Genomic DNA, 15595 nt, shown 5'->3' on the forward strand with positions numbered 1-15595 from the left:
AACTTTATGTTAATTGGAAATAAGAGAAATGATATAGATGTAAAGTTATATATAGACAATGTAAGTATAGAAAGAGTAAACAAAATCAAATTTTTGGGTGTGATCTTGGACCACAGGATCTGCTGGAAGTCACACATTACATACATCAAAGGGAAGTCACACATTACATACATCAAAGGGAAGTTGGCGAGAAGTATTGCTGTCCTGGGTAAAACAAGGCACATTCTTCATCAAAAAACATTACACACTCTTTATTGTACACTTGTTTTACCATATTTGAGTTACTGTCTAGAAGTTTGGGGAAATACATATAGGACGAACATCCAACCACTATTCATAATGCCAAAAAGGGCCATCAGACTGATACATACAGTTGTGATCAAAATTATTCAACCCCCACACAATTTTGGTGTTTTAGCAAGTTGGACATTTATTTTGTATTTCGTTAATAGTCATATCAAATAAAGATGTGTCAAATAGACAAATGCAACTTAAATTGTAACACTGTATTTTACAAAATACCAAAAAAGGACATTTTTCTTAATATCTCATTGACAAAATGATTCAACCCCTTGAAGATCATAACTCTGAAGAACATAATTTGAATAAAGTCTTTTCAATCAGGTGTTGAAAACACCTGTAGATGTGATTAGAACCATAACGAGCAACAATTAAACTGATTGAAAAAGACTGTGACGCTCAGCTTCTGGTAGATGGTCAATGGTGTATTTGCAACATGGTGAAGTCCAGGGAGTGGTCAAAGAAGTCAAGAGAGGAGATAATTTCTCTTCATAAGAAAGGATATGGATATAAGAAAATAGCAAAGACATTACACATTCCAAGAGACACAGTTGGGAGCATAATTCACAAGTTTAAAGCTAAAGGCACAGTGGAAACACTACCTGGGCGTGGTAGAAAGAGGATTGCGTGTGCGTACAGTGGTGAAAAACCCCCGGGTAACAGCTGAGGAACTACAACAGGACATTGCAGAGGGGGGAACGCAGGTTTCGTCCCAGACAATAAGGCGCGCACTACGAGATGAAGGCCTCCATGCCAGAACTCCCAGGCGCACCCCACTTCTGACTACCAGGAACAAGAAAAATAGACTCCAGTATGCCAAAAATCATCTGGACAAACTCCAAAGGTTTTGGGAAACTGTTCTATGGAGTGATGAGACAAAAGTGGAACTCTTTGGGCCTATGAATCAACGTTATGTCTGGAGGAGAAAAAATGAAGCTTACAAAGAGAAGAACACCATGCCTACTGTTAAGCATGGTGGGGGGTCAATCATGCTCTGGGGCTGTTTCTCTGCCTCAGGTACCGGGAATCTCCAGCGCGTTCAAGGCATTATGAATTCTATTTCCTAGCAGGATATATTAGCTGCAAATGTCATGAAGTCAGTGACAAAGCTGAGGCTTGGGAGACGTTGGACCTTCCAACAGGACAAGGATCCCAAGCATACCTCCAAATCAACATCAGAGTGGTTGCAGAAGAAGGGCTGGAAGACTCTGGAGTGGCCTTCACAGTCGCCAGACCTAAATCCTCTAGAAAAGCTGTGGTGGGACTTGAAGAAGGCAGTTGCAGCACGCAAGCCCAAGAATCTGAATGAACTGGAGGCCTTTGCCCAAGAGGAATGGGCTAAAATACCTGTAGATGGTTGCAAGAAGCTTGTGTCCGCTTATGTATCACCTTTGAAGGATGTCATTACTGCCAAAGGGTGTTCTACTAAGTACTAAAGATGCATGGAACTAGGGGGTTGAATCATTTTGTCAATGAGATATTAAGAAAAATGTCCTTTTTTGGTATTTTGTAAAATACAGTGTTACAATTTAAGTTGAATTTGTCTATTTGACACATCTTTATTTGATATGACTATAAACAAAATACGGAATAAATGTCCAACTTGCTAAAACACCAAAATTGTGTGGGGGTTGAATAATTTTGATCACAACTGTAACACAGGACCCCGAGAACACACTAATGGATTATTTATAAAAACATTTGATTTAAAACTACCAGATCTCATCCAACTCATCCAAGATTGACTTCCAACAGGGTTACAGAGAACATTTTTTACAGAGAGAAGGGAATTACGATTTAAGAGGAGAACTACTTTTTAAGATCCAATATTGTAGAACAACGCAGAAACGAATGAGTATAACAATAGCAGGGGTTAAAATATGGAACTGTTTAAAGGATGAAATAAAACACAGCACCAACATAAACCAGTTTAAAAAGCTTTTTAAATCATTTATCATTAGTAAGTATAAGAAAGAAGAGCAAACATTGTTTTAGAAAGACAATAATATATAATATGTATATAAATACAATTTATGATTTCATAATTATACATATAGGTTATATTAAAATGTATAAATTACCACTTTATATGGAATTTAAATAAATTATATATATATATATATATAAGTGTACAAATGTATATGTTTGATTTAAATGTTAAACTGTGTATATGAGACGTGTGCTACATATATGTTGCTTATATATTCTTTAAAAAAAAAAGTAATATAAGTGAAGCATGTTTTAGATTTTAGGGCTTCACGGTGGCAGAGGGGTTAGTGCGTCTGCCTCACAATACGAAGGTCCTGCAGTCCTGGGTTCAAATCCAGGCTCGGGATCTTTCTGTGTGGAGTTTGCATGTTCTCCCCGTGAATGCGTGGGTTCCCTCCGGGTACTCCGGCTTCCTCCCACTTCCAAAGACATGCACCTGGGGATAGGTTGATTGGCAACACTAAATTGGCCCTAGTGAATGTTGTCTGTCTATCTGTGTTGGCCCTGCGATGAGGTGGCGACTTGTCCAGGGTGTACCCCGCCTTCCGCCCGATTGTAGCTGAGATAGGCGCCAGCGCCCCCCGCGACACCAAAAGGGAATAAGCGGTAGAAAATGGATGGGTTTTAGATTTTATATATTTTGAACCTTGTTCTTGTTGTGATGGGTTAGGTTTATATAAGCGTTGCTTCAACCTACACCCATTCGGCTCAATCATTGCTCAAATGAGTTGTTTTTTTTTTTCTTTTCTTGTTGTTGTTCTTTGTTTTATGTGAAGATTGCCGAAATAAAATACATTGATTGATTGATTGATTGAATCAATGCTTGTCGTCGGGGAAAAACAACACGAATAATCAAGTTGGCCGACAGAAGCTGCTAAAAAAAAACTCATCCAACCAGACGTGCAAGTTCAGGATATGAAAAATAACAAGATGTAACTGCGATTGTCTGTCTGCTGGTGAGTCACCGTGCTTTTTACTCCAGTGTGTTTGTGTGTGTTCTGGCAATGCTTATTTAACGAGGACATCGCTCTGTTTACACAGTCAACTTTAGAGGAGCCCTCCGACAGTATGGCAGGGGTAGGGAACCTATGGCTCTAGAGCCAGATGTGGCTCTTTTGAAGACTGCATCTGGCTCTCAGATAAATCTGAGCTGACATTGCTTAACACGATAAGTTATGAATAATTCCACTTGTAATCACAGTGTTGAAAATAACGTTCAAAATATAAAACATTCTCATGCTTTTTTATGTTCAAGAAGTTGCATTAATGGTAAGAAGTAATTTATTTATTATTGGTTAGTGTGGGGCTTGTCCCTCCTGGGGGTTCTTCAGACCACCAAGAGCCTGTTTTAGGGTTACAATATTGTTTTATTTCATTTTTCTCTCAGTTGCTTTCCAGCAATTGTCTTTTTGTCTTTCGTCCTCACTCGCGCTCTGGCTCCAGCCCCAACCCTGTCTCTCCTCCTGGCTGCTGCTTATAACAGAGCGACAGGTGATTAGATAACAAGGCCCAGCTGGGCCGTCTACGCACCTGTCGCTGATTTCGAGGCCGGGCCTGGCAACATCCTGCTTTGCTGCAGGCCCGCAGGCCACACCCCCTCCACAGTTAGCTTCAGAATAACAATGTTATTATAAAGAATAAGAGACCTATTATACTCTGGAAATGTTGGTGTTACTTAAAAATCCACGCGTTTAGTGGTATTCAGTGTTAAAAAAAAATATTATATGGCTCTTAGGGAAATACATGTTAAAATATTTGGCTTCTTGGCTATCTCAACCGAAAAGGTTCCCGACCCCTGCGGTATGGGGACCAAAAAAAAAAAACAGGTCTCATAAAGGGAAACCATTTTAAATGATGGTCAGATCCATTCTGAAGATGCCTAAGTGATTTTTCAGCTTCGGCCCATAAAACCTGTTTACTGGTTAGTTTGAGTGTGAGACATTTGCACAGCAGCCCCCCTCATCGGACTGTGGATCTTCCTATAAGAGGACAGCTGTAACGCTGTATTCTGAGGACCAGGTCATACTTAAAGGCCTACTGAAACCTACTACTAGCCACCACGCAGTCTGATAGTTTATATATCAATGATGAAATATTAACATTGCAACACATGCCAATACGGCCTTTTTAGTTTACTAAATTGCAATTTTAAATTTTAAACGTCTTGAAAACGTCGTGTAATGATGACGTGTACGCAGGACGTCACGGGTTTTAAGGAAGTACGAGCGCTGCACACACACACAGCTAAAAGTCGTCTGCTTTAACCACATAATTACACGGTATTTTGGACATCTGTGTTGCGGAATCTTTTGCAATTTGTTCAATTAATACTGGAGAAGTCAAAAGTAGAAAGATGGAGTTGGGAAGCTTTAGCCTTTAGCCACACAAACACACGGTGATTCCATCCATCCATCCATCATCTTCCGCTTATCCGAGGTCGGGTCGCGGGGGCAGCAGCCTAAGCAGGGATGCCCAGACTTCCCTCTCCCCAGCCACTTCGTCTAGCTCTTCCCGGGGGATCCCGAGGCGTTCCCAGGCCAGCCGGGAGACATAGTCTTCCCAACGTGTCCTGGGTCTTCCCCGTGGCCTCCTACCAGCTGGACGTGCCCTAAACACCTCCCTAGGGAGGCGTTCGGGTGGCATCCTGACCAGATGCCCGAACCACCTCATCTGGCTCCTCTCGATGTGGAGGAGCAGCGGCTTTACTTTGAGTTCCTCCCGGATGGCAGAGCTTCTCACCCTATCTCTAAGGGAGAGACCCGCCACCCGGCGGAGGAAACTCATTTCGGCCGCTTGTACCCGTGATCTTATCCTTTCGGTCATGACCCAAAGCTCATGACCATAGGTGAGGATGGGAACGTAGATCGACCGGTAAATTGAGAGCTTTGCCTTCCGGCTCAGCTCCTTCTTCACCACAACGGATCGATACAACGTCCGCATTACTGAAGACGCCGCACCGATCCGCCTGTCGATCTCACCATCCACTCTTCCCCCACTCGTGAACAAGACGGTGATTCCTTGTTTTTAAAATTCCTGGATGGTGAAACTTTACTATGGATCACAGCGGACATGGATCCCGACCACATGTCAACCAGCAGGTTTCGGTGGGAAAATTGTGGTTAAACAGTCAGTTCTTTACGGAGAAAAGCTTAGCTTGTGCCGTCCATAGCTGCCGTCGACTCGCCTGAGACACTACACTTCCGACTATCAGGTACTATTTAACTCACTAAAACACTAGCAACTAGAGATGCGCGGTTTGCGGTCTCATCCACGAATAAACCGCGGGTCGGGCGGGTGACATGACGAAAAAATAGATTTTAATTCGATTCGGGCGGGTGGCGGTTGAACCATCCGGAAATATTTGATATACATGGATCAGGGATCGGTATCCTTTGCCTTTCAAAGAGCCATTTAAGACCCGTGTCACAAAGCGAAGAAGACAATAGGAGACGCAAAGATTCTCTATAATCACCCACTTACTAAGAATTAGGGCGTGCTGTGAAGCCATTGGCTTTGTTGCCTTCTACAACACGTACGATCTGCTTGTCAGTCCAGTATCATGTTGTGTGTGGCTTCCACAGACACACGCACACGACTGCAAGGCATACTGGGTGACACAGAGTACACTAATGGTTGTGATATAAACAATTCTAACACTCTTAGTAATATGCGCCACGCTGTGAAGCCACACCAAACAAGAATGACAAACACATTTCGGGAGAACATCCTTCCAGTAACACAACATAAACGCAACACAACAAATACCCAGAATCCTTTGCATCCATGACACTTCCTGACTATTTTATACACCCCGCTAACAGCAAACCCCCCCGTGCGTCGGTAAGGTGGGGTTTTAGGGTTACAATATTGTTTTATTTTATTTTTCTCTCAGTTGCTTTCCAGCAATTGTCTTTTTGTCTTTCGTCCTCACTCGCGCTCTGGCTCCAGCCCCAACCCTGTCCCTCCTCCTGGCTGCTGCTTATAACAGAGCGACAGGTGATTAAATAACAAGGCCCAGCTGGGCCGTCTACGCACCTGTCGCTGATTTCCAGGCCGATCCTGGCAACGTCCTGCGCAGGGGTGTAAAATATACTCAGGGTTTTATCACGAATGCAAAGGATTCTGGGTATTTGTTGTGTCGTGTTACTGTGAGGATGTTCTCCCGAAATGTTTGTCATTCTTGTTTGGTGTGGCTTCATATTAGTAAGAGTGTTAAAATTGTTTATATCACAACCATCAGTGTACTCTGTATCACCCAGTATGCCTTTCAATCTTGTACGTGTGATTGCGGAAGCTGCACACAACATGTTGCTGGACTAATAATCGGTTCGTACATGTTGTAGAAGGCGTCAAAGGCAATGGCTTCACAGCACGGCCTTATTCTTGTCATCAGGACGAACGCCATTGGATATTCGCGAGAACGTTAGCGGCTCCCACTGTCTTCTTTACACTGTGAAACGGGTTTAAATAGCTCTTTGAGTTGTAAAGGTGGCCGACCTCGGATGTATTTCAACGGGCGGTTGCGGTTCTGATAAAATGTTGGTTCGGGTGGACGGCGGGTGGATAACGACTTTGGTGATGCGGTTGCGGATGATATAGTTGCCTATCCGCGCATCTCTACGAGCAACACAATAGAAAGATAAGGGATTTTCCAGAATTAACCTTGTAAATGTGTCTAAAAACATCGGAATCCGTCCCAATGCAATCACGTTTTTTTTTTGTGTTTTTTTTTCTAGTCCGTCGCTATCAATATCCTTAAACACAAATCTTTCATCCTCGCTCAAATTAATGGTGAAATTGTCGTTTTCTCGGTCCAAATAGCACTTTTTGTTTAGGCTCCCATTAAAAACAATGTGAATATGTGAGGAGCCATCAAACATGTGATGTCATCGTCTGCGACTTCCGGTAGAGGCAGGGCTTTTCTCTTAGCACCGAAAGTTGCGAACTTTATCGTGGATGTCCATCCATCCATCCATCCATCCATCCATCATCTTCCGCTTATCCGAGGTCGGGTCGCGGGGGCAGCAGCCTAAGCAGGGAAGCCCAGACTTGCCTATCTCCAGCCACTTCGTCTAGCTCTTCCCGGGGGATCCCGAGGCGTTCCCAGGCCAGCCGGGAGACATAGTCTTCCCAACGTGTCCTGGGTCTTCCCCGTGGCCTCCTACCAGCTGGACGTGCCCTAAACACCTCCCTAGGGAGGCGTTCGGGTGGCATCCTGACCAGATGCCCGAACCACTTCATCTGGCTCCTCTGGATGTGGAGGAGCAGCGGCTTTACTTTGAGTTCCTCCCGGATGGCAGAGCTTCTCACCCTATCTCTAAGGGAGAGACCCGCCACACGGCGGAGGAAACTCATTTCGGCCGCTTGTACCCGTGATCTTATCCTTTCGGTCATGACCCAAAGCTCATGACCATAGGTGAGGATGGGAACGTAGATCGACCGGTAAATTGAGAGCTTTGCCTTCCGGCTCAGCTCCTTCTTCACCACAACGGATCGATACAACGTCCGCGTTACTGAAGACGCCGCACCGATCCGCCTGTCGATCTCACGATCCACTCTTCCCTCACTCGTGAACAAGACTCCTAGGTACTTGAACTCCTCCACTTGGGGCAGGGTCTCCTCCCCAACCCGGAGATGGCACTCCACCCTTTTCCGGGCAAGAACCGTGGATGTTCTCTACTAAATCCTTTCAGCGAAAATATGGCAATATCGCGAAATGATCAAGTATGACACATAGAATGGACCTGCTATCCCCGTTTAAATAAGAAAATCTAATTTCAGTAGGCCTTTAAAGGCCTACTGAAAGCCACTACTAGCGACCACGCAGTCTGATAGTTTATATATCAATGATGAAATATTAACATTGCGGCCGGTTTAGTTCACTAAATTGCAATTTTAAATTTCCCGCGAAGTTTCCTGTTGAAAACGTCGCATGACGTCACCGGTGTTAGCGGACATGTTCTCCCAGCACCGATCACGGCTAAAAGTAGTCTGTTTTTATCGCATAATTACACAGTATTCTGGAATATTCTGAATCTTTTGCAATTTGTTCAATTGATAATGGAGACTACGAAGAAGAAAGATGTTGGTGGAAAGCGGTGGATTTATTGCAGCCGGCTGTAGCAACACAAACACAGCCGGTGTTTCTTTGTTTGTTTGGGCGGCATAGCTCGGTTGGTAGAGCGGCCGTGCCAGTAACTTGGGGGTTGCAGGTTCGATTCCCGCCTCCATCATCCCAGTCACTGCCGTTGTGTCCTTGGGCAAGACACTATACCCACCTACTCCCAGTGCCACCCACACTGGTTTAAATGTAACTTAGATATTGGGTTTCACTATGTAAAGTGCTTTGAGTCACTAGAGAAAAGCGCTATATAAATATAATTCACTTCACTTCACTTGTTGTGAAGCTTTAATATGGAACAGAGCGGTCAAGCGAACATGTTTCTCTCCCACATGTGAACGGGCAGGTTTCGGTGAGAAAAATGTGGTAATAAGTCGGCTCTTACCGTAAACATGAGCGGAACTTGTGTCGTTCCTCCTGCAGCTGTTAAAGAGGCAGCTGCGACTTTCTTGGCTCCTCCGTGGCTTCCCTCAGAGACACTGGCGGTCACCACACCCCTCCGACTTTCAGGTATGACTATATAATCTCACTAAAACACTAGTCACACAATAAGCAGATAAGGGATTTTCCAGAATGATCCTAGTAAATGTGTCTAATAACGTCTGAATCGCTCCCACTGCCCTCGTCTTTTTAAAAAATTTTCTTCCTCTAGTCGAGGGGTCGGGAACCTTTTCGGCTGAGAGAGCCATACAAGCCAAATATTTTAAAAAGTATTTCCGTGAGAGTCCTGTAATATTTTTTTTAAGACTGAATACAACTAAATGCGTGCATTTTTAAATAAGACCAGTCTCTTATTCTTTTTTAATAACATTGTTATTCTGAAGCTAACCCACAATAAATAGAATACTTCTTACCATTAATGCGACTTCTTGAACAGGTGCGGTAGAAACCGAATGAATGGATTAAAATCCATGAAATGCATGTTTTATACTTTGAACGTCATTTTTGACACTGTGATTACCAGCGGAATTATTCGGTACTTATTGTGCTAAGCAATGTCAGCTAAGATTTATCTGAGAGCCTGGTGTAGTCATCAAAAGAGCCACATCTGGCTCTAGAGCCATAGGTTCCCTACCCCTGTTCTAGTGCTTCACTCTAACTTTCCTCATCCACGAATCTTTCATCCTCGCTCAAATTAATGGGAAAATTGTCGCTTTCTCCGTCCGAATCGCTCTAGCTGCTGGTGGCCATGATTGTAAACAATGTGATGAGCTCCACAACCCGTGACGTCACAGGCAAGGCTTTTTATTAGCGACCAAAAGTTGCGAACTTTATCGTGGATGTTCTCTACTAAATCCTTTCAGCAAAAATATGGCAATATGGCGAAATGATCAAGTATGACACATAGAATGGACCTGTTATCCCCGTTTAAATAAGAAAATCTCATTTCAGTAGGCCTTTAAGTGTTGGAACTTCCTACAAGAGGACAGCTGTATTCTGAGGATCATGTCATATTTCATTTGAACATTTTTTATTCATTTAAATGCTCCTCAGAAGTCCAGGACAAATTTGTGTGAATTATGCAAAATTATTTAAACTCTTTTTTTCCCTCAGGGTCCCCAGTTAGAATCATCAGCACATTACTTCATCAATCCAGAGATTTAAAGACGTGTATGAGCTAACTGGGCAGTGGCCGTTTTACCTCTTTTTTTTTTTTTTATGCCTCTAAAGTAGGCCTGGGCAATTATTTAGACTCAGAGGCCAAATTTACATAAAAGAATGTGTCCGGGGGTCGGTATTATTTTTAGGAACTCTAATACAAGACCTCACAATAATGTCTGACTGAATGCTAAAAACTGAAGGGATTTTTTTTATTTTACTGAATGAGCGGGAACTCTCATTCAACCCTTCTTCGATTACGCTTGCACCTCCTGGTACCCGAGCACCTCCAAAACCCTCAAATCTACACTCCAAACATCCGAGAATAAGCTAATCCGGTTACTCTTAGACCTCCACCCCAGATCACACCTCAATCCAACCCACTTCTCCAAAGTGGGCTGGCTCAGGGTGGAGGACAGAGTCAAACAACTTGCACTGAGCCTGGTCTATAAAATCCGCTACACCTCCTTGATACCGAAGTACATGTCAAATTACTTCCTTAACGTAAATGACCGCCATAACCACAACACCAGGGGGAGCTCCACAAACCACGTTAAACCCAGATTCCGATCTAACAAAGGTCTTAACTCATTCTCTTTCTATGCCACATCAATGTGGAATGCACTCCCAACAGGTATAAAGTAAGTGCATCTCTATATTCCTTCAAAACCGCTCTAAAACAACACCTCCAGGCAACTTCAACACTTTACTAATACCCTCCTCCATTCACATCCCATCTCCCCGGATTATAAACAACTCAAATGTACTTCTAATGTATATACTTGTTCTTATGCTATGTGAACTCACTATGTTCTCTGCTGGCTGTACATATCCTACTAAATAAGACCTACACTGTTTCAATGTCCACATTTCTCTGTTGATGCAATTGTTGATGACTGAAGTTCTGATATCAACCAAAGCTCCTCATCCCACCCCCCGGATTGTAAATAATGTAAATAATTCAATTTACATACTATGATGATTAACTTGTGTGATGACTGTATTATGTTGATAGTATATATTTGTACCATGAATTGATTAACGTGGACCCCGACTTAAACAAGTTGAAAAACTTATTGGGGTGTTACCATTTAGTGGTCAATTGTACGGAATATGTACTGTACTGTGCAATCTAATAATAAAAGTATCAATCAATCAATCAAAGACACCCAGAATGTACATGAAAATAAAGAATGTGGGATTTACAATATCAACTATGAACGGTAAAACACTGAATATTGACAACACATGAACGTCGCACCCCCTCTCCAACCACATGTTTTACTATCAACAAAAATGCAACACAACAAAATAAGAATGGCGAGGGTAAAAAAAACCAACCTACAATCGGATATATAACTAAGCGGCATGGTAGAGTGGCCGTGCCAGCAACTTGGGGGTTGCAGGTTCGATTCCCACTTCCGCCATCCTAGTCACTGCCGTTGTGTCCTTGGGCAAGACACTTTACCCACCTGCTCCCAGTGCCACCCACACTGGTTTGAATGTAACTTAGATATTGGGTTTCACTATGTAAAGCGATTTGAGTCACTAGAGAAAAGCGCTATATAAATATAATTCACTTCACAACTGTAGAAGTTTGTGGTAAAAAATCTCCTTCCACGTCTGTCCCTAACGCCCACATTTCAGGCTCTGTGGAAACACTCCCCGCCCACACTACTTGGTGCCTCGTCTGAGCAGTAACTAATTACATAGTTATCATGCAAAAGTGCAGATTCCAACCATTGAAAGACTTAGTATAGTGAAGTGAATTATATTTATATAGCGCTTTTCTCTAGTGACTCAAAGCGCTTTACATAGTGATACCCAATATCTAAGTTACATTTAAACCAGTGTGGGTGGCACCGGGGAGCAGGTGGGTAAAGTGTCTTGCCCAAGGACACAACGGCAGTGACTAGGATGGCGGAAGCGGGAATCGAACATGCAACCCTCAAGTTGCTGGCACGGCCACTCTACCAACCGAGCTATACCGCCCCCAAAAGTTGAAGACTTACGGCCATTAGAAAACATGTCTGCGATGAGGCGGCGACTTGTCCAGGGTGTACCCCGCCTTCCGCCCGATTGTAGCTGAGATAGGCGCCAGCGCCCCCCGCGACCCCAGGAGGGAATAAGCGGTAGAAAATGGATGGATGGACTGCGCATCATAACGGCAAATACACTTTCCAGGTTAAAGGGGAACATTATCACAAATTCTGGAGGGTTCAAACCAATTAAAATCAGTTCCCAATGGCTTATTTTCTTTTTCGAAGTTTTTCTCAAAATCACGCAATATCCCGAAAAACGGCTTCAAAGTGCCTGATTTTAACCGTCGTTATATCCCACCCGTCCATTATCCTGTGACGTCACGGCGTGATCACACAGAAACAAACATGGCGGATAGCACAGAAAGGCATAGCGATATTAGCTCGGATTCAGACTCACATTTCAGCGCCGTAAGCGTTTCAACGGCTTACGCATGTACTGAAACGGATGGTTGGAGTGTGGAGGCAGGTAGCCAAAACAAAATTGAAGAAGAAACTGAAGCTATAGGGCCATATCACGACACGGGGGGAAGCGAGGACGAATTCGGCAATCGCCTTCTATACCAACGATTGGTATGTGTTTGTTTGGCATTAAATGTGAGTGGAGGGAAAGGCTGGATGCAAATATAGCTACAAATGAGGAATCAGGGACGGCGTGGCGCAGTGGGAGAGTAGTCGTGCGCAACCCGAGGGTCCCTGGTTCAATTCCCACCTAGTACCAACCTCGTCACGTCCGTTGTGTCCTTGAGCAAGACACTTCACCCTTGCTCCTGATGGGTGCTGGTTAGTGCCTTGCATGGCAGCTCCCGCCATCAGTGTGTGAATGGGTAAATGTGGAAGTAGTGTCAAAGCGCTTTGAGTACCTTGAAGGTAGAAAAGCGCTATACAAGTACAACCCATTTACCATTTAAATATGTACATACAGCTAGCCTAAATAGCATGTTAGCATCGATTAGCTTGCAGTCATGCCCTGACCAAATATGTCTGATTAGCACACTCCGCATAAGTCTTAATAACATCAACAAAACTCACCCTTGCGCATTCATGCTCAACGTTATAAGTTTGGTGGACAAAATGAGACAGAAAAAGAATTGGCATTAATCATATCCAGGGGGTTTACCTCGCTCGTTTGCGGGAAGAGACTGCCGTCGTCCTTGAATAGCTCGCACTCGGGCAGATTCAGCGGTGGTCTATTTTCCAATATGTGCCATGTCTGCTTTAGCACCGCCGGTAAATAGCATGTTAGCGTCGATTAGCGTAGCATGTTAGCATCGATTAGCTGGCAATCAACCTCAACAAAACTCGCCTTTGTGAATTTGTTGACTTTATCGTTGCAAATGCATCTGCAGGTTATCCATACATGTCTGTGCCATGTCTGCTTTAGCACCGCCGGTAAATAGCATGTTAGCGTCGATTAGCGAAGCATGTTAGCATCGATTAGCTGGCAATCAACCTCAACAAAACTCGCCTTTGTGAATTTGTTGACTTTATCGTTGCAAATGCATCTGCAGGTTATCCATACATCTCTGTGCCATGTCTGCTTTAGCACCGCCGGTAAATAGCATGTTAGCATCGATTAGCATAGCATGTTAGCATCGATTAGCTGGCAATCAACATCAACAAAACTCACCTTTGTGATTTCGTTGACTTTATAGTTGCAAATGCATCTGCAGGTTATCCATACATCTCTGTGCCATATCTGCTTTAGCACCGCCGGTAAATAGCATGTTAGCGTCGATTAGCATAGCATGTTAGCATCGATTAGCTGGCAATCAACCTCAACAAAACTCGCCTTTGTGAATTTGTTGACTTTATCATTGCAAATGCATCTGCAGGTTATCCATACATCTCTGTGCCATGTCTGCTTTAGCATCGCCGGTAAAATGTGGAGACACTCCGGCACATTCAATGGGGGTCTGGCGGCAGACACTTTGGCATCTTCGGGCCAGTGGTGCAACTTGAATCCCTCCCTGTTAGTGTTGTTACACCCTCCGACAACACACCGTCGAGGCATGATGTCTCCAAGGTTCCAAAAAATAGTCGAAAAAACGGAAAATAACAGAGCTCAGACCCGGTGTTTGTAATGTGTTGAAAATGAAAATGGCGGCCGTGTTACCTCGGCGACGTCACATTCTGACGTCATCGCAAAAAGAGCGATAAACAGAAAGGCGTTTAATTCGCCAAAATTCACCCATTTAGAGTTCGGAAATCGGTTCAAAAAATATATGGTCTTTTTTTCTGCACCATCAAGGTATATATTGACGCTTACATAGGTCTGGTGATAATGTTCCCCTTTAACGGGCCGCATGTGACCCCCGGGCCTTAATTTGCCCAGGTCTGCTCTACAGATTACTCTCCATTCACAATTGAAGTTAAAGATTCTGATGATTCGGAAAAAAGTGGCTTTCGGAGCAATCAAAGCTGTTCACACGGTCACTAAGGTGGACACTAAGTTTGGCAGATCAACTTAATGTGTATTATATTTATCCATGAGAGCATTTTTGTTGTAAATAGTGAGGTGTGTCTGTTAAAATCATGGTTGTTTTTAACAAATGATGACAGATATGAACAAGAGCATGTATTGTCTTTGTGTGATGATGTAACTTAGATGTGGTTGTATTGTATGTTAATTATGTGTCCATGAAAGGGCATTTTAGGACTTTTCTTAATATGATTACGTGATATGGGATTTTTGGATCCCTTTAATTTAGGTAGCCAGGGACTGCAGATGGAAATGAGCTATTTAGCTATAATCTGGTACAGAACATATCTGTCTTTGAGCTTAGGGTTTCTGCGCATTGTCCCTTTAAATAGAGTAAACTTAAATCTTATATCGTCACCAAAATGTCCATCTATCTTACTCCCGGTACCAGGCAATTAATACCAGTACTCAAAGATACTGATTATTGGTGCTTTTGTGTGTGTTAAAGGCCTACTGAAACCTACTACTAGCGACCACGCAGTCTGATAGTTTATATTTCAATGATGAAATATTAACATTGCAACACATGCCAATACGGCCTTTTTAGTTTACTAAAGCTATAAGTGGACTGCTTTAATCGCATAATTACACAGTATTCTGGACATCTGTGTTGCTGAATCTTTTGCATTTTTTTTCAATTAATAATGGAGACGTCAAAGAAGAAAGATGTAGGTGGGAAGCTTTTAGCCTTTAGCCCAGGGGTAGGGAACCTGTGGCTCTTTTGATGACTGCACCTGGCTCTCATTTACATCTTAGCTGACATTGCTTAACACGGTAAGTAATGAATAATTCCGCTGGTAATCACAGTGTCAAAAATAACGTTGAAAATATAAAACATTCTCGTGCATTTTAATCCATCCATCCGGTTTCTGCCGCACCTATTCAAGAAGTCGCATTTCATTTATTGTTGGTTAGCTTCAGAATAACAATGTTATTAAAAATAATAAGAGACTTATTATACTCTAAAAATGTCGGTCTTACTTAAAAATTCACACATTTGGTTGTATTCAGTCTTAAAAAAAATAGTATATGGCTCTCACGGAAATACTTTTTAAAATATTTGGC

The 15595-nt window shown here is 43.0% G+C and overlaps 1 protein-coding gene across 3 annotated transcripts in view; it reads right to left on the bottom strand.

Annotated features, from left to right (window-relative positions):
* faxdc2 (fatty acid hydroxylase domain containing 2) overlaps positions 1 to 15595 on the bottom strand; it is a 51451-nt gene that overhangs the window by 33925 nt on the left and 1931 nt on the right. The window contains exon 2 of one of the 3 annotated variants that reach the window (XM_061899096.1): positions 172 to 204. The exons of the other annotated variants lie outside the window; for them this stretch is intronic. Coding sequence (XP_061755080.1) covers positions 172 to 204 — 33 coding nt within the window. The remainder of the gene's footprint in view (positions 1 to 171; positions 205 to 15595) is intronic. 3 annotated transcript variants of the gene reach the window in all.

Source organism: Nerophis ophidion, linkage group LG04 (assembly GCF_033978795.1).
Source record: "Nerophis ophidion isolate RoL-2023_Sa linkage group LG04, RoL_Noph_v1.0, whole genome shotgun sequence".
NCBI classification, from domain to species: domain Eukaryota; kingdom Metazoa; phylum Chordata; class Actinopteri; order Syngnathiformes; family Syngnathidae; genus Nerophis; species Nerophis ophidion.